Source organism: Schistocerca nitens, chromosome 3 (genome assembly GCF_023898315.1).
Source record: "Schistocerca nitens isolate TAMUIC-IGC-003100 chromosome 3, iqSchNite1.1, whole genome shotgun sequence".
In the NCBI taxonomy this organism is placed as follows: Eukaryota; Metazoa; Arthropoda; class Insecta; order Orthoptera; family Acrididae; genus Schistocerca; species Schistocerca nitens.
Window position 1 is genome coordinate 496,610,155 of NC_064616.1, and position 26,213 is coordinate 496,636,367.

The following is a 26,213-nucleotide window of genomic DNA, read 5'->3' on the forward strand; positions in this document are numbered from 1 at the left end:
TGCATCATGGAATGCGAACACCTTTTGTACCTTCATACAATCATCGTCGGCGTTGGAAAACAGGGATAGGGGTAGGATCGTGTTCTCGTAGAGAAGGTACAAGAATAACTGACTTACGCATTTACCTTGATTAATTTTCCTCAGTTCAAAAGTTATTGCACAACAGGTGCGATATTACCCAGATATCATTTTTATAAACGTTTTTGGAAGGTGACTATCAACAACCGTCAAGTAATGTATAAAATGCATGTTTCACCATCATCTGCTTTTTATTTAAAACCCAAAGATCGATCGGTTTCAGTCATGGACAATCTCACAAATTTGGGTTAAAGTCCTGTATTGTATACTGGTATTCATGACATGCTTTACACATGAGACGTGGCCATTATTTAAGTAATGAAAGATGTGATATTGTGGCTTAAACAGTTTTAACCCTAATCCATGAAGATAGCCTATGACTGAAACCGGTTGATATTTTGGTTTTAAATAGAAAAGAAGTTGATTGTCAAACATGTATTTTATATATCATTTTTAGAACTGGAATTGATGTTAATTTTGTGGTGTCACCGCTAGACACCACACTTGCTAGGTGGTAACTTAAATCGGCCGCGGTCCTGTAGTACATGTCGGACCCGCGTGTCGCCACTGTGGGATCGCAAACCTAGCGCCACCACAAGGCAGGTCTCGAGAGACTGAGGAGACCTCAGCCCCAGTTGTACGGACAACATAGCTAGCGATTGGACGTGCTAAGCCTTGCTCTCATTTGCCGAGAGATAGACAGTAGAATAGCCTTCTGCTAAGTTAACTGGCGACCACCTAGCAAGGCGCCATTTGTATCAGTGCCTATAGCTTACTAATATTCAAGAGAGATGTATTCCAAGGACTAATTAAAAGTTAAGTAACAAGCATCTACGTACTTTTCTTCTTATTCATTTATAAGTCTCATGTTCCAGACTTCACGCCCGTCTGCGTTAGCATTGCGTGCCCTATCGGCTACAGCATTGTGTCTAGGCTGTATGGTCTAGACACAACAAATTTTAATGTCCTCGAAGGTATTGTCAGTATGGAGACATTACATGCTAAAACAAAAGGAACGGAAATATTATTTCTACAAAAATTTAAAAGATTATAATAAGAGGTGCGACAGTAAAGTAATGAGACTGACGTGAAAAAAAATGTTGCTTACCGTTTTAGTCAAGTTTAGTGTTTTCAGCCGGCCGGTGTGGCCGAGCGGTTCGAGGCGCTTCAGTCTAGAACCGTGCGACCGCTACGGTCGCAGGTTCGAATCCTGCCTCGGGGCCGGCCGGAGTGGCCGTGCGGTTCTGGGCGCTACAGTCTGGAGCCGAGCGACCGCTACGGTCGCAGGTTCGAATCCTGCCTCGGGCATGGATGTGTGTGATGTCCTTAGGTTAGTTAGGTTTAATTAGTTCTAAGTTCTAGGCGACTGATGACCTCAGCAGTTAAGTCGCATAGTGCTCAGAGCCATTTGAACCATTTTGAGCCTGCCTCGGGCATGGATGTATGTGATGTCCTTAAGTTAGTTAGGTTTAAGTAGTTCTAAGTTCTAGGGGACTGATGACCTCCGATGTTAAGTCCCATAGTGTTCGGAGCCATTTGAACCATTTTGTGTTGTCTCCTTCAAAGTAGTTCCCTTCTGACTGCACACACTTTTTCCAGCACTTCTGCCATTGATGGTAACATTTCTGGAACTTATGTTCTGTAATATCCTCCAAGACTCTCGTCACTGCTTTTTGGACATCTTGTTTTGCTTGAAAATGGTGTCCTTTGACCGCCGTTTTGATTCATGGAAATAGAAAAGCGTCGCACGGAGCGATATCTGGTGAATAAGGTGGCTGTGGTAAAAATAAAATTTGTTTTGAGGTTAAAAATTGCTGTGCTCACAAAGCAGTGTGGGATGGTGCATTATCGTGATGCAGAATCCAATTATCAGCGATGTTGGCGCGGACAGAACTCTTTTACGAAGTGTTTCTAAAATTTCTTTTTAGTAAAATTGGTTAACTGTTTATCCAGGAGGCACCCACTCTTTATTAACAATTTCCTTGGAATCAAAGAAGCACACAAGCATGCATTTCATGTTTTACTTTTACATGCGAGTTTTTTTTTTGGTCTGGGTGATCCCTTTGAGCACCATTGCGAAATGTGGCGTTTTGTCTCTGGATCGCACTGAAAAAAAAAACAACTTTCATCACCAGTGATAAAACGGCTCAACAATTCTGGATTGATTTCCGTTTGCTCTAACAGACTGCCACATTTTTCCGTGTTTCTCGCTGTTGTGGTGTAAGATTTTTGGGGACCATTTTTGCACAAATCTTTCTCATACCAAGATCTTCAGTTATTATTAGACGAACCGTTTCCCGATTGATGTTCAGTTCTTCTGCAATCATTTTCACGGAAAATCTTCGATCAGATCTTATGAATTCACGCACCCTGGCCAAGTTGACATCCGTCCGTGAGGTTGATGGTCGTCCACGCGGTCTTCATCTTCAACATTCGTTCTGCCTTCACTAGACATCTTATGCCAATGAAAAACTTGAGCTCTTAACATAACCTCCTCTCGAAAAGCCTTCTGAAGCGTACCGTAAGTTGTCATCGCGTGTTCACCCAATTTAACGCAAAAAGAAATTCCATACCGTTGCGCAATATTATGCGGTTCCATTTCCGTGATGAGAGACACAAACACGTGTTAACTTATTACAGCACAACTCACGACTGAGCAGTTGCATCGATGTGCCACTTGGACTAGAAGCAACTTATAGACCAAGGTCAAAGATATTGTGCCTACGCAAGCCTGCAGGGTTGCCACATCTTGCAAAGACAATCAGTCTCTTTATTTTATTGTTGCACCTCGTAATGTGGTCAGCGTGTGTACTGACGGAGAGCCGTCAATGCTGGGTAGAATCAACGGCACAGCAACGTTGCTCGAAAACTTTTTTAATTGTGCTGTACTAAAATATTACTGCGTTAGACACCAAGAGTCACTGTGGAAAAACCTCAACGTTTCTCGAAAACTTTTTAAATTGTGCCGTACTAAAATATTACTGCATTAGACACCAAGAGTCACTGTGTGGAAAAACGTCAATATTTTATATAAGCAGCAGGTTATACCAATGGTTTTGAAATGTGTAGATAAACATAGAGGTACGGTATTAACGACACGGGAATTCTGAGACTTCTGTGAATTGTTGGATTTCGAATATGCTGAACTTGTCCTACATTATGAGGCCTAGTATTTCTATAGGAAAGCTTCTGACGACACGTAGGAACTTGAAAAATTCTGTTCCTGCTTTTGAGAACAGGAAACTACACCACAAAAAGAGAACATTATGATATGACAATCAGCAGTTTGATTTGGCATTTTTAGTTGAAGTTAGATGCCATCTCAAGGCCTAAATTAAAAACTAGAAGGCAAAAGCATCACTTCATTGAAAATTATATTAAAACTAATCATCTCTCAGTTATAAAATGGGAATTACAGTCAATTCCCATACGTGAAAGAACAATGTGCTGCAGATAACAACGATGTGACCAAATGGACTAGAAAACGTATATATTGCAAGGGTCATTTGAACTTGGTTATCATAAGTTTCAAACCAATTTTCAGTTAATGAACAAAATATAATGCAGATTTCCAGTGACACAGAAATAGAGCTGATTCGTTTAAAAACAATCTCACTGTTAAAAATGAAAACTGATAGGCTTTTTTCATATCAAAATAATCGTACCATAATTACTTTCTGGCATTCATTACCCAGTGAATATTTCCTAGAGCTAAGAACATTTGCACACAGTCATATACCTATGTCTGTTTGAAACGACATACAGAGAAATACTGTAGCTTTTCAAACGTCACATTTATTAAAGGTGAAACAACGTCACGGATAAAAGAATCAAATATAATGGTATATAAGGTACCCTGCTGTAACAGATGTTGTTTATTAAAAATATTAATTAAGTCTACAAACAATCGTATACTGGGACTCCTTCTAGTGAACAACACTCTCCCACTAAGCTAGGTCCACGAAAGCACACACCCTCTCATCGAGAAGATGATTTCCGACTATTGAACACTTGTTCTTCAATAATCTTGTGCCTTTGAAGTGAAGTAAATTAATCGATATAACTGCGTGAGTCAGTTAACCTCCTCTAAGCGAATCAGAGCCTACCCCTATCCCCGTTTTACAACCGCGACAGTGAACGTAAGAAGATACAAAAGGTACTCGAGTTGTATGACGCATCTGGACTCCTCTCTAAAAAAAAAAAAAAAAAAAAAAAAAAAAAGCGTATGTCTTTCTAAATGTTCGAAAATTTCTGTACGTATTGAACACTGCGATAACAGAAGCTCGTGAAAGCAAATTACACACACACCTATCTTCAAATCCGGTAGTTAATTGTAGCAAATAGTGTCAAATTAAATTAAAGTTGTTGTAATACAACGCAATAAGCAGACCAAAAATGACAACTACCGTTAGACTGCTGAGGTTGTCAGTAGCAGGATAAATAACAACGGTCGACAAGCTGTGCACCCACTTGCACCTACATGCACCGATCACAGCTAGGGTAGCGACGCTCAGCTTCCGATAGAAAAACTGTATGTTAAGAAATGGATTCCACATTATTGCCATCATAAATATCTTCACAAGAACTTACATTAGGTTTTCACGGTTTTTCAGGGTTTTTCTTGGGGTGCTCTCCAGAACTGTGATTAGAACTGTCAGAATTCTAGGGCGATTTCGTATATTTTCTGCAGTTACCTCATAAACTAATACCTAGACAAAAATATCATTAAGGTTTTCTGTAGAACACTTGGGGAGCTCTTCCGATTTGTGGTCATAATTTTATTCTCGAAAATCGGCAAATAATTTTTTTCAACATTAAAATTTTCCCGATTACTAGAGAACTCTAGAACTACAGCATATCTACCGAAAACTCGGAAAAAATTGTATATTTATTGAAAGTCGGGTGGTAACTTCACAGCTAGTCAGCTATTCAGAAATGTGATCTTAATTTTTTTCGGGAAATTCTACAGAACTATTCAAAAATTTTTACAGAGAATTTTAGAACTATAGCATACGTATGAAGAACTCTGAAAAAAATGTAAATTTCTCGAAAATCGTGTGCCAGCTTCACATGAGTATGGAAATGGGTCCCTCGTTGTTGCAATTATCGCATAAACTATTAGCCCTACAAAAAATGTCGTTAGGGTTCACTGCAGAACTCTTCTGGAGCTATTCAGATTTTTTTTCGCAAATCTGGCAATTAATTTTTTGTACAAGATTAAAATTTTCCGAAGTATTATTGTTATCTTCGCTAAATACTGTAGAACTATTTGAATTTTGTACAAAGAACTGTAGAGCTATGGAATACTTACCAGGCACTCTGTGTGTGTGTGTGTGTGTGTGTGTGTGTGTGTGTGTGTGTGTGTGTGTGTGTGTAATTCTCGAAAGTCGGTTGCCAAATTCACCAGACTCTACCTTCGAAGTAATGGACTTAAACTTTTCGAATGAACATGCTTTTCCATATGTACTCAGTATTGGGCAAACTGATGAGTTCGTTTGTTGCCAATTTCCTTTTATAATTGTACCCAGTGTCCCTCCTACAGGTCGTCAGACGCATTTTCTCTGGTGTTTGCAATTTCGTTTTTGCAACGTGTACCTGGAGTTAACCCCAACAAATACTGCTCATTAAGTCTTTCATGCACTGCCAAGAGTCGACGGAAAGCTTTGGTTTGTTTCCCCTGACAAACAAAATAATGTTCAATCGGAATTTTACCTGTCCATCGATAGGGAGGTTCCAAATTAATATATTTCGAGATTTGTTTTATCGATGTGCGTTAAAAGAGACAGTAAAACACGAAGAATAACCAGTACCGAGCGAGGTGGCGCAGTGGTTAGCACACTGGACTCGCATTCGGGAGGACGACGGTTCAATCCCGCGTCCGGCCATCCTGATTTAGGTTTTCCGTGATTTCCCTAAATCGCTCCAGGCAAATGCCGGGATGGTTCCTCTGAAAGGGCACGGCCGACTTCCTTCCCTAATCCGATGAGACCGATGACCTCGCTGTTTGGTCTCTTCCCCCAAAAACCAACCAATAACCAGTACTCTAGCTGGGACTCGTGTTGCGCTCTAGCACGTGTTTGTTGCTACCGCCATGCAGCAGCGCAGCTCAGTCACACCTGGATTACTGGTTATTCTTCCTGTTTTAATGTCCCTGTCAATAGATATCAATAAAGTGAATGTGGCACTAGACTAATTAGAGACCGGAACCCATCTATCGAATAGACACCTAAAATTCCACTTTGAAAATCATTTTGTTTGTAATGGGAAACAGACACTTTCTGTCGACGCTGGGTATCGCGTGAAAGATTTGATGAGCAGATTTATTTGGGCTGCCTCCAGCTACACATTAAAAAAACCGAAATTTCAAATATTTGCGGAAATACCAGAGAAAATAAGCCTGACGGCTCTATGGAGGGAACCCTGTATTTCCATCTGCTCAAGCAGATACATGAGACTGCCTTGTGGCAGTGTTTAGTACGCCGTGCTACTAAGAGTTGTCTGTATTGAAAATATGAATGATGTGTTTATTCAGAAGTGTGGCATGAGCTATTAATAGCCACATCAGCGACTCTTGGTTTTCTGCTAATTCCAAAGTAATGTTTATAGTTCTTGCAGGAGATTTTTAAATCCATGAAGTTAATGCTGTCGTTGTTCTCATGCCCTATAGTGAACTTAATGTTCTTTGTGTGCTACTCATGTTGTCCGCGTGGGTATGACGTGGTACTGTGGATTCTGCCTGATTTGGCGCTGCGATGTTGGTTGCACATGCACATGCATATGCATGTTCGTGAACACAACACTCGCATTCATATAAATCGTTTATACGTCTTCCACAACACTGGTTGCAACCGACAGCTGATTGTCATTCACAATCACGCTCGAGTTCACGCTCTCACTTTCCCTGCTGCTGTGTTAAGCTGAACGGATATTTTTTTATTTTATTTCTTTTATTTAGAGGATTTGGCAAATGTCGTATCCTAACATATGGAATTGGTACTTTCTGTGTTAAAAAATAATGTTAACGACATCATTTACCATCGTCCACCACACGGGATTTCTTCGATGTTCGTGTAGGACCTTGTTTCCCTTATAAATTCCCTTATTCCGTTATAGGCAGTACAGTTAAAAGCTAGGGGCTTGACCGTTTCCGTACGAGAACATGGATAGATATAATTTTGTTTCTTGTTGCACATGTGCAGGTAAACAGTAATATATGGGCCGTAACAATGATGTGTGATGTGCAACGATATGGTTGCGGTTTGCGTGGCCCAGGGCTAGGCGTACGCGAATTTTAAGGAAAAGCTGGCGCACGTTTTGGCCACTTCCTCTGTTCTCTCAGTTGTTATGTCATACATCACCTTCCAGTTCAGGAGATGGGCTTTGGTTGTTATTCTTCGTTTCGTTATTTGATGGAATTTCGTCAAGTACCGTTCACAGAACCAGTCGGAGGCCGCACGACATTTTTCAGCTGTGTCTGCTGGGTACATGCCGAGGATCACCATTAAATCATCGGTTGGTGTGGTGCCAAAGACATCACAGGGATTACCTGAGTCCCTGCGACCAGGTATTTGTTACGTAGCGTAGGTTGGCTGTGAAAGCGGCACGTTGCGAGTAAATGGTTCAATCAGACATGTCTAAACCTGCCCTGAAACATTTTATACAGGGAAGAAACGCACTGCAAGTAGTTTTTATGTTGAAAATTGACAAATTCGTAGCTCGCGAGGCGGCTAGAGAAGCGTGCACACCTGCCGTAGCTGTAGCAGACAGTGCATGCGCAACACACCGGCAACAGATCCTTCGTTGACAGTACGTCGATAAATAGATAACATGGCACAATGCGATCGTAATTTGTAAATGGAATTTCAGGTTCTGTTGATAGTGTCTGTGACACAGTAAGTTGTTCACAGTTACTATTTGCACGAATTTACAGCTCATTTAATATCCATAATAATTAGCAGTTGCCTTTGCGGTATGAGTAAGTGTTAACAATGGAGAAAAAACTGTATTAATTTTCTTTGTGATTTCTTCGTATATGCTTGCTAACAGCATCTGTCATTTCGCAAGTTACAGCGTTTCACAGTAATGTGGAACCCAATTAATGTTTGCAGCCTTACAAAGATGAAATATAAACAGCGTGGGATACAATCGAAATTACTTACTTTACCTGAGGACCTACATGCGTGTTACTCATTAGTTAATTTCTTGGACATTCATTTGAACGATATTGACATATTCGTTAGAAATTGGGGAAACTTTAGAAATAACAAAAAAAATGGCTCTGAGCACTATGGGACTCAACTGCTGAGGTCATTAGTCCCCTAGAACTTAGAACTAGTTAAACCTAACTAACCTAAGGACATCACAAACATCCATGCCCGAGGCAGGATTCGAACCTGCGACCGTAGCGGTCTTGCGGTTCCAGACTGCAGCGCCTTTAACCGCACGGCCACTTCGGCCGGCTTAGAAATAACAGGAAATAATTCTGACGATTGCGTGAATTATGGTTCGACCGATGATGCGCTAATTACATTCCAGAACAAAAACGGAGCATCCAAATCCAAAGAAAACATGTAGAATAATAATTTTCAGTAACGAAGAAAAGGCTGCAAATTTTTGTTAAACGAAGGAGGGGGAAAATTCTTACACTTACGCATTGTGCTAAGCGGGTTTCGTTTCGTAAAATCTGAACATTAATTGTATAAATGAATGAAAGGTTTACATGAAGTACGAAATATTCGCCAAAATGAAACTTGAAAGAGTGTGAAAGAAAACTATCCGAAAGATTTAAAACTGCCTTGAGTCACCAAGGGAGATCTGAGAGACAAGGAGCTCTGAATTTCAAGTGATACGAAAATTTCTGATTTCCTATCTTCTTCGGCCTGGTTAAATAGGTTCAGGAAATAGTACAGAAAAGGCTGTCGCAAAATTACGAAGCGTACCTCAAGTAAACCTGTTGAGAAGATGTAATTAATAGGTAATATTACAGATAAATTGGTAGCTGACGTGAAGACGAAGGTTGCTGTTATCCCCCTTCATATTAAGCCACTCAGGCAGGTGTGCAAACCGTACATTATCATTTACAGCGAAAGAAAGAAAAAAGGAGAGAGAGAGAGAGAGAGAGAGAGAGAGAGAGAGAGAGAGAGAGAGACGGACGCTTGAGCAGCCAATGAATGCTGTGACACAGTCGTACATCAACATGCCAGTATCAGTATCAGTGCATTACTGTTTCTGCAGATTTATATCCGTCTTTAGGAACATCAAGGTAATTTAGGGCTAAAAATTAAAAAAAAAAAAAACAGTTTACCTGCAAAATTCTTGTAATCGAGATAGCAAAATCTGGAAAAATGGGAGGGAATAGTTTTCAGTGTTACATACGAAATGTCTTCATACCATTTGCAGACAATAATTCATTGCTTTTATTGGACTCTTAGCCTGGACATAACGACACCTGTGTCTGTAAGACGACAACGAAAAGACCGTTAGTATAATGTGGATTCCTCCCGGAACCAATGGTGTGATTCAGCCTATCGATTAAAAAAAAATTCAAGAGTCTAAAGCATTTTTCAAAAAATTCTGGGGCGATATAATTTCCGTTAGCTCTTTGTCATTTCAGGTTTATCAGCGGAACAGTACTGTTAAACTTTAGTCATTTCTATTGTCAATTTACATCGCCACATTTTACGAAACTGATCAAGTAAGCCTGGTATTCAGCACAGTATTCAGAACAACACCACGACCATTTCTTAAACAATTTAAGTTCTGTTTAAATAAAACTGTTAATTGCTGTGAAGTGCCTGAAAGCATGAATTTTTCGTATATCAGGTGTGCCTATTATAAGGAAAATGTTTGTTTTCATCATCCAGTAGACACTTCTCATTTCTGTGACGACTACTGAGAATAAAACGACACTGTTTCATTGTTAGTAAAATGTAAATTTTCAGAAATTATCTTAAGAACTGTGGTACTGGAATTGCTACAAAATATTTCATGTCAACAAATTAAGGTCACGATTGATCGAATTCATCTGTAGTGTAACTTCATACACTGCCTAGATTTTCTTTCCCCTGGTAGTCACTTGTGTAACAATAACATCTAAAGCAGTTTAGCTGTCGATATGAACTGAAAGTTACTCAAAAAATTGATTTGAGACGTTTTTGCTATGGTTTAAGTGCTTAAAATTCGCATATATAAACTTTGGACTTTGCATTACGCGGCGCCACGTTCGCTACACACGGTTGCATCTGCTTATTCACCGATTCGCGCACTAGGCAGAAAGAGCTGTACTATATGCGCAAGTTGACACTCGGCGCGGTGGTTGATGGGAACGACCGTAAAGGCATTTCCCATTTACAGAACTTTGTTTGCGTGAATATTAGAAAGCGCTGTTATAAGCGGTTCTTTTCTTCGTGCAGCAAAAATGAGTAACTTTAACATCAAGGAAAAAATTGCAGTGCACCTGAGCAGCCAAAATTTTGACAGTCTATTTCTTTCGGTGTATTCTTCCCATGTGAAAAATATTAGGGCAGGTTTCAAAAATGGCTCTGAGCACTATGGGACTCAACTGCTGTGGTTATCAGTCCCCTAGAACTTAGAACTACTTAAACCTAACTAACCTAAGGACAGCACACACATCCATGCCCGAGGCAGGATTCGAACCTGCGACCGTAGCAGTCCCACGGTTCCGGACTGCGCGCCTAGAACCGCGAGACCACCGCGGCCGGCAGGGCAGGTTTCGACCTGTCTGATTGGACCATTCACTTGTTAGTATGTCCAAATCGCATGTAGCGGTAACTTGTAGTGAGCTGTGAAGGTGCGGGCAGTTTCGTGCATGATGTTGCCTGCTTTTCGTTTGAATGGTTCAGTATTTGGAGGTACTGTTTCGGAATTTTAAGTACTGTCCATCCAGGTTTCCGGGTAAAGAGACTCCGGACACGTTTATCCCTCCTTGTGCCAAGAATGCTGCGTGAATTCCCTCCTCCAGACATTGTACATGACTCAAAATACACATTTGTCTGTTCACTTAGGGAGTATTGGGTAGTTAAGTTGTCAATTGATTTCATATCGTTTGACCGTTTTAGAATTACGATGGACTGGCGTTAGAAAAAGACGTTTCGTTCTCCTCCTTATGAAGAAGACAGTTCGTCAAGTTTGTCCGTTCCAAAGAAGAACGTTAAAAGATCTACGGCTTTCAGCAAAGACTGAGTAGAAAACAAGGATTTTTCCAGATGGTTGATGAAAGAAAAAGCTTTCAAAGAAAAATGTGTGATTTCCGTACCACATTTTAAATAAAATTTGAAGGAAGAAAAGCTGTAGTAGATCATCAGAAGGCACATTCTGGCCAAATGAAATTGTATCCTTCCTTGACCGCAGACAGTAATACTGCATCTAAAATTTCGCTTGGAAAAACTAAGGCAAAAGCTATCTAGGAAAATTTTCTTGTCCGATACAGTCAAGACGTAGTCATAGGCGAGCTCCATATAGCCTTCTATTGTACTATATTCTTGGATGGTTCAAACCGAGGAAATATAAAAACTTTTCCATGTGCAGTTCAGTACTGTGATGTTAACCACGGGATTCGTCAGAGATTGCTAGATTTTTATGAAGAGACCAAAGAAACTCACAAATACATTTTCATGTAGTAAGGAGCATTACGGAATCGAAGTGCCTTCATCTGAACCAAATAAGTTAATACAGTGCTGAGAATGGTCCAGTGAACTATACAAAAAACAGTTTGGTTTTTGTGTCACTGTAAAACGAAAATCAATCGATTTTGAGAGACAGGAACTACCCTGTCATAAATAATACTGAAAAACATAGTCTTAAAATGTTTCATTGTGACTTATTGGAATTAGTTCTCAAAATTTACACTTAATCTGGTACCTCTGCAGTTTAAAGAAATATTACGACACGCCCGCAATAAATGGGTTTCGCTACTACCTGCAATTGACAGAACTATATGCTACTGGCCTGTCATAAAATCATATTTCATTGCAAGAGGCGAGGAAGATTGTTGAAGATTGATTTGACCGTTTATGATCTAAAATGAGGACCATGATGCTGAAGAAACTGAATATTCACATCCTGAATGCTGTCTGAGTTTACTGCAGCATATTTGCCCTTGTTTGACATTGCTGTTAGAAAACTGTAAGACCGATCTGTTACTGAGTTTGAGTTGAACTGAATAATAAGGGATTTTAAGAGCAAGCTACAGAGCAAGAAACAAGGAAAGGAAAGGAAAGTAAGTTCATGAAATCCTGGGAGAAATACCAAAAACAAATTGACTGAGTTTTGAAAGTGATGCCGAATCTTCCTTGTCACGTTGCATTCATTATTTGCCCCAGAACTATGACCTTTCTGAGAACAATGTGTTCAATCTGCTTACAAGATTTTCGCTTAAAGAACAAGACGATTGTCGTCTTCAGTGGATGTCTGTTTTATACGTTATCAACCAGTTGAATCTCAACTTGTATGAAGACCAGTTATGCAACGACTTTCGTTATTTCCGGAATGTATATGCTAGACTTGATAAAAGTAAAGCAGAGGACTAGATTTTGGTAGATTTCTTTAAGCAGCAGACGACAGTTGACACCTCCCATTCCTAATTGCGTAGGTTTATATCAACCATATTTTCAATTCCCAGCGATAGCTCATTTGTTGAAAGAATCTTGAGTATGATAAAGAAACAGTGGTCAGAATACAGAAATTCGGTGTCTGTGACTTAGTGAATTCCTAAATTTTCTGAAAGAGAGAGGGGACAGTGAAGGACTACTGAAAACAACAAAGAGCAACACAAAATATGCATTCAAAACTGCTAAGCAGTGGTCACGTTGCAGTTGGCCATTTTATTCAAAAAATGTTTCAAATGGCTGTAAGCACTGTGGGACTTAACATCTGAGGTCATCAGTCCCCTAGACTTAGAACTACTTAAACCTGTCTAACCTAAGGACAGCACACACATCCCTGCCCGAGGCAGGATTCGAACCTGCGACCGCAGCAGCAGCGCGGTTCCGGACTAAAGCGCCTAGAACCGCTCGGCCACAGCGGCCGGCTGCCATCTTCTTCAAGATTTCTTTATGTTCATGTTCATTTGAAAATTCATTTCATGTTTAAATGACAAATTTATATATTTCAATTAAGAATGAAAGGAGAAGATTTCTTGTTTTATTTTTGTTTAAACACAATATTAAAACTAAATTTTGAGGTGTTTAAAAATTATAAGTACAACAAAGTAGATATTTCCTTACGATATTTGTAATAAACTATTAACATTCTCATTATTCCGTATGATGGACAAGTTACTCAGCCCAGGGTTTCCTGAAAGGTGGCATTTTAATGTCTGAATGTGTTGAGCAAAGTTACGCTTTGCGCCCAGCTGGTCTCCAAGATATCGTGTGCCTATTTGATTGGCGATGGAGATGATTTCTAATATAACTATGCGATATCTACGTAAGGAGAATTGACGTTTTAAGGATATATGTATAGTGTAGGGGTCGCCCACTCACAGGCTGGAAACTACTCCTGTTTGTCAGGATGAAGGCCGAGGAACCTGTGTGGCGTCCCCAGACGCAATAAAAAAGGATTAAATATTACTTCATTTATTTCTGTGAATATATCTTGTCGCCGTATCTTTGGCGGCGGCTGGCGGCTGGCGGCTTAGCAAGCAGGCGAGGAATTTGCTGAATTCAGTGGCTGGCTCAGGCTGCCGTATCTCGCTGCATCCGCCCTGTAATCGAGGCAGTGACTTGTAGTAAACGGGGTGCCGCCCGTGGTGTGGAAGGCACCCCCTGTCGGAAACTCTGTTGTTCAGAGATGGCAGTGTGTTGTGTGTCACACACCATTCTGGCAGTACTCTGTCCCTCCCAGGTCACTGCCCATGTTGTTCTATCAGGTGGACTGCTATGTCGTATGCCATAAGATCGTGTTGAATGCTGATCCTGGCCCGCTGATTCGGTAGGACGCCAAACCCAACCGATGCTGAAGTTTAGAGCAGTTGGCTCCACGTTGGAATGGTGTTGGTAGACCTGTGGACTACCCATTAGTGGCGGCTTGTACTGGAGTCTGGTTTCTGTCATCTGTGGCTACGAGTCGGTGGTCACCTTATAAGGCGGCAGCGGTATACCGATCCTGGAGCAGTCTCATACACAATATGTTACAGTACAACAATCAGAGAATCGAGTGCAAACGACATGAACGTCATCGACCCTACTTATTGACCGAGTTTTTATGGTGTACAGGAGAGGTTATGCTTTTTGACGTCATTAATCATGAGTGAATTAGGTCTACTCTTTACGAGTTGCCAGCGGTCTTCCATTCTGCTAAATTTGTTACAGTGCCTTAAGTGTTCCGTCAAACCCTTAATGGGTGGTGGTGTTGTCCCCCTCTGCGCTTCTTACATTATGTTAATGACGGTAACGGAGGCAGGTTGGGTTTCACTCGACTGACCCTTTTCCGCTCTGCTCACTCGAATTCACGCACAGAAGTGTTGACGTCTCACTCTCGGTGACCAACTAACCATGTCGTAATGTTTACGCCTAGCGGTTGGCTCGTGTTGATACTTCCATGTGTTTGAGCAATGACGTTCTTTTCAGACCACCTCCTCATCAAACTTGCTGGTGGGGAATATTACTCAAAAATCGACCTTGCTAATATTTACCTTTATATGAAGAATCTTATAACACCGTTGTATTCAACACACACTTTAAATTATATACCAGGTGTAGAAGTATGAAACGGGAATTTGGTTGCAATAATTACACGTCTGCCGTTTGAAACTGATAAACAGTATTTTATTCAAAATAATCTCCATCGCTATTTATACACGTCTCCCATCTCTTCGGCAGGCTATGAATGCCACGCCAAAAAAAAAAAAAAAAAAAAAAAAAAAAAAAAAAAACAGTTCTTCTTTTGACGAACCAGTCAGCGAGCCATTTTCTTACATTTTCATATGAATAGAAGTGTTGTTCAGCGAGAGCGTGTCCGAGTGAAGCAAATAGATAGCAGACGGAGCCAGTCTGAAGAATAAGCTGCATGCCGTAGTATTTCCCAACTGAATGCCTCGAACGTTTCCCTAAACCGTTTTGCTATGTGTGATGGGGCGTTATTGTGGAGCAATATGACAATATGACTTTATGTTGCCTTTTTCCATATTCCGGTCGTTTTTCACGTAATGCTGGATTGAAATCGATCATTTGCTGTTGGTAGCGACCAGTGTTAAAGGTTTCACCAGGTTTTATCAGCTCGTAATAGATGACATCCTTCTGATCCCACCAAACACAGATCATTGTCTTCTTTCCAAAGCAATTTCGTCTTGCAGTGGATGTCGATGGTTTGCCTGGGTTCACCCATGATTTACGACGCTTAGGATTCTCAAAATATATCCATTTTTCATCACTTGTCACTATTCGATGGAGAAACGACTTTCTTTTGTATCAGGCGAGCAGCATTTCACAAGTGGTCTTTCGATATGCTTGCTCTCTTTCATTCAGTTCATGCGGAACCCATTTTCTCATTTTCTGCACCTTTCCCATAGCTTTCAAACGAAGAGAAACGGCTTTCTGCGGCACATTCAGTTGTTCTGCGAGTTCCTATTGAGTTTGAGTATCATCGCCATCCAATAAGGCCTGCAATTCGTTGTCTTCAAACTTTTTCGGTGGTTTCCCGCGCTTGTCGTTTCTCACGTCAAAATCATCACTTTTGAATGTTTTGAGTCACTCGAAACACTGTGTATTCCCAAAAGCATGTTCGTTGAAAGCTTTGAGAAGCATTCGATGCGATTCTGCAGTAGTTTCCTTCAAATAATAACATAAAACCAATGCTCTCCGCAAATCGTAGTTCGTAGGCACGAAACTCGACACGTTTACGATTTTGAAACAGACACCGATGTACAGAACTTGGGTTAGTGTGTTGACATTTGTCGTCAGCCGTTATAGGAATCAGATGGTGCTGCAGACGCGGTCTCATAGGCCCTACACTGACGGCTAGCACCATCTACAGGGAAATTCCGGTTTCATACTTCTACACCTGGTAAGTACAAGTGGCTACCATTTGGTGTCGCCTCGGTCCCAGAAATTTTCCAAAGGTATCTGGAACAAATGACGCAGTGCATTCCAGCTTGTGTGAATTACCTGGATGATCCCATCATTACGACACCCTCCTGCTAGGTGCAGTTGCAAAATCTCCTTAACCTCATTACCAGCCTGCAGGACGCAAGTCTACATTGTCGTTTGAAGAAGTGTCGATTTTTTTCAACAGGAAGTAAAGTATTTGGTGCACTGGATCACCAAAGAAAAAATCGGGACTACTGATCAAAATGTCATTACCATCAATTCTCTTCCCAACCCAAAGAACCTGACCGAACTGCAGATGTTTTTGGACAAGGTCAACTAATATTCCCAAGTTCTTTCCCAAGGCATCCAACATGTTGCAATCCCTCAATCATTTGCATAAGTAAAGAGTGTCCTACAACTGGACCCCTGCCGATAACTGGGCTTTCAACCACTTAAAAACCATGCTAAAATCCACCCCTTGTCTCATGCCTTTTTCTCCCAGACTCCCATTGGTTGTGGTGAACAATGCATCTGTCTATGGCGTCGGGATGGTTCTGGCACACAGGAATGAGGATGGCTCCAAACAGTCAATTGCCAATGCATTCAAGACATTGACCCTTGCACAACACAACTACTCACAGATTGAAAAGAAGTCACTGGCGAGAGTGTTTTCCATTTTAAAAAATCATTTATACTTTTTTGGGGCGATGTTCCCTCTCATTATGGATCACAAGCCCTTCCTTGGTTACCTTATTCAGTCCTTGACCAAACCTCTCGAAACAAATAGCACAATGCTTACAGCACAGGGCACTGTTCCTGAGTGCTTACAATCATATCATCTGGTTTATGTTCACTGCACAACATTCTAATGCTGACTGCTTATCACATCTATCTGCTGGACTAGAACCTGATTCCAACCAAAACGAGGTCTTCTTCTTCCACAATGACACTGCACAGCAACAGACAATGGATGGTTTCCTCATTACGGCTGCATGTGTTGCTGCCACCTCATGCTCTGACCTAACTCTACGGCAGGTTCTCCAATACAATACTCATGGATGGCTGACCTACCTCCCTCACCTGTTGGTGACTGAGCTCAGAGCCTAGAAATTACTTTCTCTCACACTTTCTCAGTTGCCAGTGATGTTCTTCTCTTGGATCCTGAGATTGACATGCATTATGTGATTATTCCTGCTGAGGGGCAGCAATGAGTCCTGTGCTTGCTCCTCTGGGGACTTTGGGGGATGTCCTATATGAAGAATTTTGGCTCACTGATACATATATCGGTTGGGTACCAATAGTGGCAACGAGCGAGTGGTCTGTGGTTGCATGGTGTGTGCCCAGCACCAAGCAGCACTCTCACAGTCATTTGCGTTCCACTGCCCCTGGGACCATATCCACCTCGAATTTGCAGGCCCATTTTTGGGGTCAATGTCACTGCTCAGTGTGGATACCTACTCCAAATACCCACTTGTTATATGCATGGTGTCCACGGCAACTGACGCCACCCTCACTACCTTGGTCCAGGTATTGGCCATTGAAGCGTTACTTCACACTTTCGGTTCTGATAATGGCCTCCAATTCATGGCGTCTGCTTTCAAAAAATTTTGTATGGCCAATGGCATAGAACATATCCTCAGCTCCCCGTTCCATCCTTCCTCGAATGCAGATACATAATCTCTCATTCCAACCCTTAAGCAACAAATGAAGAAAGTTGTCAAATCCTCTGCCACTATTTTAGCCGTCATTCTGTTTTTGAGCACCTATCGCAGCATGCAAATAGACAGTCATAGCCCTGCTGAGGTGCTCCACAGGTGGCAGCCACAGACACTGCTCCATCTTCTGATGCCGCCCCCTCCTGCACCTCACTCCCAGCGTTACACACCTGGTGCATCTATGTAGATCCATTGCTGTGGAAGTCCTGGAGCTTGGACGCCACCAGTCGTAGTAGAGACCCATGGGCGCCAAGTTACATCTGTACAAACACTGAAGGGGCTTGAGTGCCCTCACCACAACCACCTCCAGCCTTGAGCACTGATGGAACACCCATCATCACACCACTCCCCATCCCTCTCCACCTGTTGATGACCATGAGGTGCCAGGGCCAGCACCACTAGGGACTATTGGCATTTCCCCATGGGCATTCCAGCACGACCTTCTGTTTCTGCGGGAATTGGAGGAATGCTCCGGTGCTCTCACCGCCAGGTATGTCATGATGGACACAACCAACCACTATCCCTTTCCCCATCCTGCAGTCAACGGGTCTGGGCACTGTCTGAGGCACTTCCATCCATACGTGTCTGTCTCAGGGGAAGGAATATGCCATCAGGCACTGCAAGGTTCGATGTCTGCTGGAGGAGACTGACCTCAATAGCTGATACAGGGCTATGGCCACACGGCGCTCACACAGTGGATCTGCCATTGTCTCTCCTCACGAGTGCTCTGGCCAGTGTTGTTCCATGTGGTTGGTATTTAGACAGTCGCACAGTACACAGCCAGTCAGTTCAGTGCTCACTGTTGAATAGCTACATTTTGTGTCACCAATTACTCTCTCTGGTTGCATCTTGTATTTGTCTCTCCACTGTTCTTGATCTAATTGCCATCATTGTGGCAACTGCTTTGCATAGTGCCTCATTATCATAAGTTTGTTCGTCCATGTACTGGTTCAAATGGCTCTGAGCACTATGGGACTTAACTTCTGAGGTCATCACTCCCCTAGAACTTAGAACTACTTAAACCTAACTGACCTAAGGACATCACACACATCCAAGCCCGAGGCAGGATTCGAACCTGCGACCGTAGCGGTCGCGTCCTACAAAGAAAACAGTTGAGCTCCAGAATGAAATTTTCACTCTGAAGTGGAGAGTTCACTATTATGAAACTTCCTAGCAGATTAAAACTGTGTGCTGGACTGCACTCAAACTTGGAATGTTTGCCTTTCATGGGAAAGTGTTCTACCAATGAGCTACCCGACCACAACTCACAACCTGTCATTTCATCCATGAGTGCTAGTCATGCAAGTTTTGCAGGAGAATTTCTGTGAAGTCTGTGGAAGGTAGGAGATAAGGTACTAGCAGAAGTGAAGCTCTTGAGAATGGGCCGTGAGTTGTGCTTGGGTAGCTCAGTCAGGCAAGAACTTGCCTGTGAAAGGCAAAGGTCCTGCACACAACTGTAATCTGTCAGGAAGTTTCAAGAGTTGAGTTGTATGCACATAGGTATCCTGCCAGACATTGCCCAACAAAGATGATAATTCAAAAAATGTACAAAAAATTCTTATTGTAAGGGCTCTTGATTACTATGCAGAGGGTAAGAAAAAACAGAAACCATGCCTCCATAAAATTGATTTGCCTCAGTGGGCAATGAATCCATCACCTTCAGTGTGGTTGCACAATTATGTTTGACTTCCTGCAGGAATCTCAAAGCAACAAGCATGGAGGACACGGATGGGGATTGTGGATTGGTGGGAATGTGGGTCAGCTTAGAGGCTTGCCGACTTGGTTGGTTGGTTGTTTTGGGGAACGAGACCAGACAGCGTCGTCATCGGTCTCATCGGATTAGGGAAGGATGGGGAAGGAAGTCAGCCGTGCCCTTTCAGAGGAACCATCCCGGCATTTGCCTGGAGTGATTTAGGGAAATCACGGAAAACCTAAATCAGGATGGCCTGACGTGGGATTGAACCGTCGTCCTCCCGAATGCGAGTCCAGTGTCTAACCACTGTGCCACCTCGCTCGGTTTGCCGACTTAGTCTATGCAGTTGTGATAAACACTGTGTCTGGATGGCACAGTGGTTAACGCAAATTCCTAGTAAGCAGAATATTCCAGGTTTGAATCTCAGTCCGGCGCAACGCTGGTGCTGCATAAAGTCCTGATGCAACTGACATCAATAGTTCCGTCCCCCTTCCCCCTTCTCCCCTTCCCCCTTCTCCCCTTCCCCCTTCTCCCCTTCCCCCTTCCCCCTTCCCCCTTCCCCCTTCTCCCCTTCCCCCCTTCCCCCTTCTCCCCTTCCCCCTTCTCCCCTTCCCCCTTCTCCCCTTTCCCTTTTCCCCCTCCCCCTTTCACCTTCAATATGCATAATATGTATCACAGTTGCAGATACTGTGTGGTATCTGTTTTTTGACATGTCTGAAAGAACAGACACCACACATTCGTATGTATCTTCACATTTTGCATGCAAAGAGTTTTGATCTATATTGTGTGTCACTTTATTGACTGATGAACCAGTGGGATTGCAAAGGAATTTTGTTACTTGATTCTGTTGTGACATCAAGACAGTAGATTCTATCTTCATAGAATTGTCTTTATTGATGAAGCTAACTTTACAAATCATGGAAAGCTGAATGTGTTATGGGGGTTATTGAGCATCTAGAATGACTGTAGCAGGTTAAACAACAGAGGCAGTGGAGTATGAAGTTAAGTACAGGTTTATTGGAAACTGTATGATGGGTACTTATTTCACAGAGGTGGTCTTAACAGTTAAAGATGAGTACAACTTTTTACTGAAGTGCTACTACCTCTCCTTGAGGAAGAGCCACTTCAAACATGTAGATGTGTGTGGTACCAGTAGAAGAGATGCCTGGCTCAGTACTAGCTTGCAACTAGGCAACTTCTCACCCAGCTCTTTCCTGTTTGCTGGATCATCTATGAAGGCATCATCAGCTGACCTACACATTCACCTGTTTTGACACCACTAGACTTTTTCTCTGGTGTAAACTAAAAGATGAAGTCTATGTGAAAGTTCCAACAACACATTAAGATTTCAAAAATCACACTGTTACAACATGTGAAAAGATATCAAAGTAATCTCTTCAGTCTGTCCACATTTTCTTGCATCAGTGACTTACAACATGTATTGCAGTAGATTGACCTTTTGGAGCACTTGAAGACACCAATGGAATTTTAAGGAAGTGTTTATTCCTTCTTGTTGTTTATGTAATTTGGCAATGTAAGTGCACATCTCAACATTAAATTCTAGACAAGAAGTTATTATTTAACCATCTTTATACCTCTATGCCCTGTTTTATAAATTCATTCAAATTTTGATTAACATCTTTCTTTCAAAGGTCTGGCAGAAACAAGAGCAAAACTGTTACCATAGGTAACTGGTGAATCATCCTTAGGTGCCATATCCTTTGACTTCCAGTTGATGTGTCAGTCCAGTGAGGTGTCAGTTTTAGAACTAAGATAGTAGCAGCAGAAATTACTATAGCTCCATTTGAACTGTCAGTGGTTACACCAAAAATTTTATGAGGATATCTGATTTCATTTGTGCATCCAACTATTGTAACAGAGTCTTTTATGCTTTAACTAAAAATAGGACAGATTTAAGTTAAATATTAAATTTCTTTTACAGCTCTCACTCTCACAGGAACCACACAAGAAATATATTAATAATTCATTTTCTCGTGTTTACAGGTTCTGCTTGCTGAACTGAAAGGGACTGACAGGTATTATGCTGTAAAGTGTCTGAAGAAAGATGTGGTGCTAGAGGATAATGATGTGGAGTGTACACTTATAGAACGTAAGGTTTTAGCCCTTGGAACTAAACATCCATACCTATGTCATCTGTTTTGCACATTTCAAACAGAAGTAAGTATCCAAATCTCATATTTCTTCAGGTAGTTCTTTTTACCATGTAGCCTGAAATATCTGTTTTTAATGATGTTTTATTCTTTATTGCACACTTCTCTGTGTTGTGTTATTACTTGCTTCCGTTCTGTCCTTAATGTAAAAACCCACAAATTAAGAACTTATTTTGGGTCATAAATCTACTTTGCCCATACCTGCTTACTTCTTGTAAAACTCATATAAGTTAGTGGCCTCTGTTTCATTAAAATGCCCGAGATCATATCTTCCATTCTTGTACTTTTTTTCAGGTAACTATGTAAAAAAGATAAAACTGTTTCAAGCTCATTGCAGGATAGTTTTTTCAAGAATGCCATGGGTAATTGTCTGTCCCATTCTTTTGCAGTCAGAGTTTTCGCCCAGTTTCCAACCACTTTGTCTCTGATGAAAAAATTGTTATCTATCTCCTCTTAATCTTTCTTTGAGATACACACTACAAATGACATCATCCACAAGGTAACATCAGTTGCACTTGTGACTCATTGATTTTGATCTGTGTTTCTTTATCTTTCATAAATATGTTAAAAGAAAAGTCAACATAATGCCTTCTCTTGCCACTATAGATTGTATTATTAGCTATGTGAATTGACTGACTGAACATCACATCCGCAAATGTAGCTTTTTCCTATGAACACAATTCTTGAAATACTGATCGCAAAAACTATATGGATCATACATCTCACCCATACCTTCCAGATTCAGTGGTGTTTATTCTGATTTTCCTCATTTCTCATCTTGGATTAATGTTACATAAGAGCTTCATTTGTCATACCTTTTATTATTACTCTTAAGAAAATACTTTGAGTCACCGAAGTTTAGAAATCTTGAGAAAATATATGGAATACAGTTATGGCATACTACTGCAGATCTTCTGCTGTGATGATGGCAGCAAAAATATCTTTTCTCAGACTGTGGCCTTTGTGTAAATTACTTTCTGTGTTATGTTGCTCTGGTTGTGGATGTACGTATCCCACTTATGAAATTAGTGGCTCTCATATTTGCACACTTATGTGTTCCTGTAGACAAGAAACATAATGCTTCTTTATCTCTCTCTCTCTCTCTCTCTCTCTCTCTCTCTCTCTCTCTCTCTCTCTCTCTCTCTCTCCTGGTGAACACAATTCATTAATCAACTAGCTTTTGACTTCTTTCATGGTATGACTGGTAACTAGCTGTATAACTTGTTGGACAGTGTTTAATATAATATTTGGTAAAAGATAAACATCCACTAGGCTTAATTATGCAGTTGACAAGCAACAAATAGTACCACATTATTAAATATCTAGGTTCTGCAATCAACAAAGCCATGAAGTGAAACATTCACACAAACATGGATGTGAACAGAAAAATAGGGAACTCCATTTCACTGAAAATCTCAGTACTAGTCTACTCTATTAGTTGCTAACTGAATACCCTGAATTGTCCAGTTATGGTTTTATTCCAATCTTCTATTAGTCCATTTCCTCATTCCCCCCCTCTCTGTCCACCTCCTTCCCCCCCGCCCCTCCAAGATCATCTTCTCCTCCATCCCCCCCTCCCTCTGCACATCTCCTCCCCCCTTGTCTCTATCCATCACCTCCCCCTCAGTCCATCTCTTCATCCCCCCCCCCCCCATCATATTTCCTCCTCACTCCTCTCTCTGCCCGTCCATCTCCTCCTCACTCCTCCCTCCGTCCATCTCATCCTTTCTGCTCTCTGTCCATCCCATCCTCTTTACTTTGTCATCTGCTCCTCCAGCCTCGGTCCATCTGCTTCTTTCCCCTTTGTCCATCTCGTCCTCCTCCCTTCTCTTTGTCCATCTTCTCTTTCTGTGTTTCTGTGTCCATCCCCTCCTACCCCTTCTCTCTCCAGGTTATCACTCGTACCCTAATAGGAGATTACTGCTTCTTATTCCCACAGTATCTCTTTCCAGACAGTTAGTGATATGTGTACCAAGTTTGGTTGAAAGTGGTTCAGTGGTTTAGAAGGAGATGTGAAACATACATACATTTTCAAAATATTTGTGGATTACAAAACTGCACCTTGATACCATACAAAACAGTATTCATTCAAGTCTTTTGTGTTATTGGCTATCAAGAAATATTGCTCAAAGCTGAAGATCCCAATCTGAGTGAACTAATCGAGAATATTCAGTTTAGTTATCATGACTTTTTCAAACCATACAATATTCAATTACAGAAATACTAAACAATTCAAAGTAGAAGATGTTTTAATAAATGATCCATTCAAGATTGCTTAAAGTAAGAGAAAGAATCGTATATAAAAAGCTCATAGCACCTGAGAAAATGAATTTGTGTAATTGTGTAAGGAAGCAGGGAATGTAATTATATCACATATATGTGAAGAGAATATCGCAAGTCAACAGTTTTTCTTTTTGTTCTGTGGGCGCATAAAGAGTTTCTTATAATTCAAATTTACCATAGTGTTTCTGCCATTTCGTCTTCTGTACAAGGATTATGGAATGCAGAATTGACAGTCCTGGAAATTTTGAATGGGGACAATCAGAATTAATTAAGCCAAGTTTGAAGGTTTAGGTGAAATACATTATGTGCAGAAAGTGTGTGATCAGAACATCAAGTACTTATATCCTTAGGAAGAAACTAAGCCCATTAATTAGATGTGTGACCATTGGATTTATTAATCTGTAACAGTTCATTCATTTCATTGATGTAATTGACAATAAAAAAAATTGTGAAGAAATTCAGATGTAGGACAGTCATGCAAGGCACCATGTCAACATTTCTCTGTAGGCATATTTCAGAGTTAAAGAAAGCTAGATCAAGGTAAGGACATTATGAATACTAGTCACAATATAGGTGATATCACCCAATATAATGACAGCATCCATACAGAAAATCGTACAATTATCTATATGCAAATTGGAGCCTGTGTGGGCTACTGTTCCTTTGTGTACTAACAAAGGTAGGTATATAAAACATAAATTATTATTTAGAAATTTTGTTTTGCTATATCATTCAGTCATTATTCCTTAGTTCTTGGAGAATGAGGTTAAGAGATTGCCAGTTCCTACTTGCATTTAGAAATTACATTAAATGAGAATCTTGGAAATACTTTTTTACAAAAATTAGGTTCATGTATTTTATTTTTCAGTTGATTTAACATCCACATTTACTTACCTTGGATTACTTAATCACTTCAAATATTTTATTTTCTTTTTCCAAGTCACATCTATTGTTCGTGCTGGAGTACCTGAATGGTGGAGACCTAATGTTTCATATACAACAGAGTGGTAGATTCCCTGAACCACGTGCAAGGTTTTATGCAGCTGAGATTGTTTCTGGCCTCAAGTTCCTGCACAAAAAAGGAATAGTATACAGGTAAAAGCACTGTTGGACTATTTACATTTATTTATGCCATGCTTAATTATTATTTTTGTTTCTGTTTTTTAGTGCATTAAAAACAGATTCCATTTCCTTGGATGTTTAGTTACATGCTAAACATAGATTTTAAAGATTTGCGATTGCAGTTTTACCATGTCACAAGCCTTCTGCTTTCCCTTGCCCTCATAATTTTTGTAGCTTCATCACAGCTACAGAATAAGTACTGTAACAAATAACAAAATATGCATATGTGTAAGCTACCATGACCAACATAGTGAGTGCATCATTGTAGCCAAGACCGTTATGAAGCCAACACCTAAAACTATTGTACAAGTTTCGGTACCCTTCTAGTTAAATAGATGATGAAAAGATTGAAAGAATATATAAGATAAAAGAAATTATTCAGTGAATTGAGGGAGACAAAAATTTTATTGTGATGGGGGACTAAAAATTTATAGTAGGTAATGGGAGAAAAGGGATGGAAGAGAAGGGGAAAATATGGTCAGGGAAATGGGAATGAAAGGGGAAGCCACCCTGTAGAATTTGGCACAGTATGTAATTTAATTATTGCACACATTTGGTTTAAGAAATGGATTCACATAGTGTGAATACATACTAGCAATCGCTACTTGTGACAAATAAGAATTTGTGTTGGACCTGGACTCAAGCCCAGATTTCCCATTTGTCATGAACAATTGCCTTAACAACTTTGGCTATCCGAGCATGCCCCCAGTATCGACCCAAATCTCCATTTGTCACAACTCACAATCCAGATGCCTTCACTTTTGTGAAACGGCATAGGAAGACTATTGTTATTTTAGTAACATAAAATGATGATACCAAAAGTAACAAGTCTTCCTGTGCTTGGTTTCATGAAAGTGCAAGCATTTGGATTGTGACTGAGTGACATATGAAGATTTGGACTGGCATTGGAGGGCATGCTCAGATAGCTGAAGTGATTAAGGGAACCACTCAGAAAAGTCAGAAATCCGGCCTTGAGTCCTGCTCCAGCACAAATTTTCATTTGTCACAAGTAGCCAACCTAGTATGTATACACAATATGTGAATTCATTTCTTGACTTTCACAGCTGCACGTCATCAAAGACAGTGTCTGGAGATTGAGACACAC

The 26,213-nt window shown here is 40.8% G+C and overlaps 1 protein-coding gene across 1 annotated transcript in view; it reads left to right on the forward strand.

The window, feature by feature from the left end:
* Positions 1-26,213, forward strand: part of LOC126248424 (microtubule-associated protein futsch-like) — a 203,548-nt gene that overhangs the window by 138,409 nt on the left and 38,926 nt on the right. The window contains exons 3-4 of the mRNA XM_049949392.1: positions 21,537-21,710; positions 24,927-25,081. Of these exons, the coding sequence (XP_049805349.1) occupies positions 21,537-21,710; positions 24,927-25,081 (329 nt within the window). The remainder of the gene's footprint in view (positions 1-21,536; positions 21,711-24,926; positions 25,082-26,213) is intronic.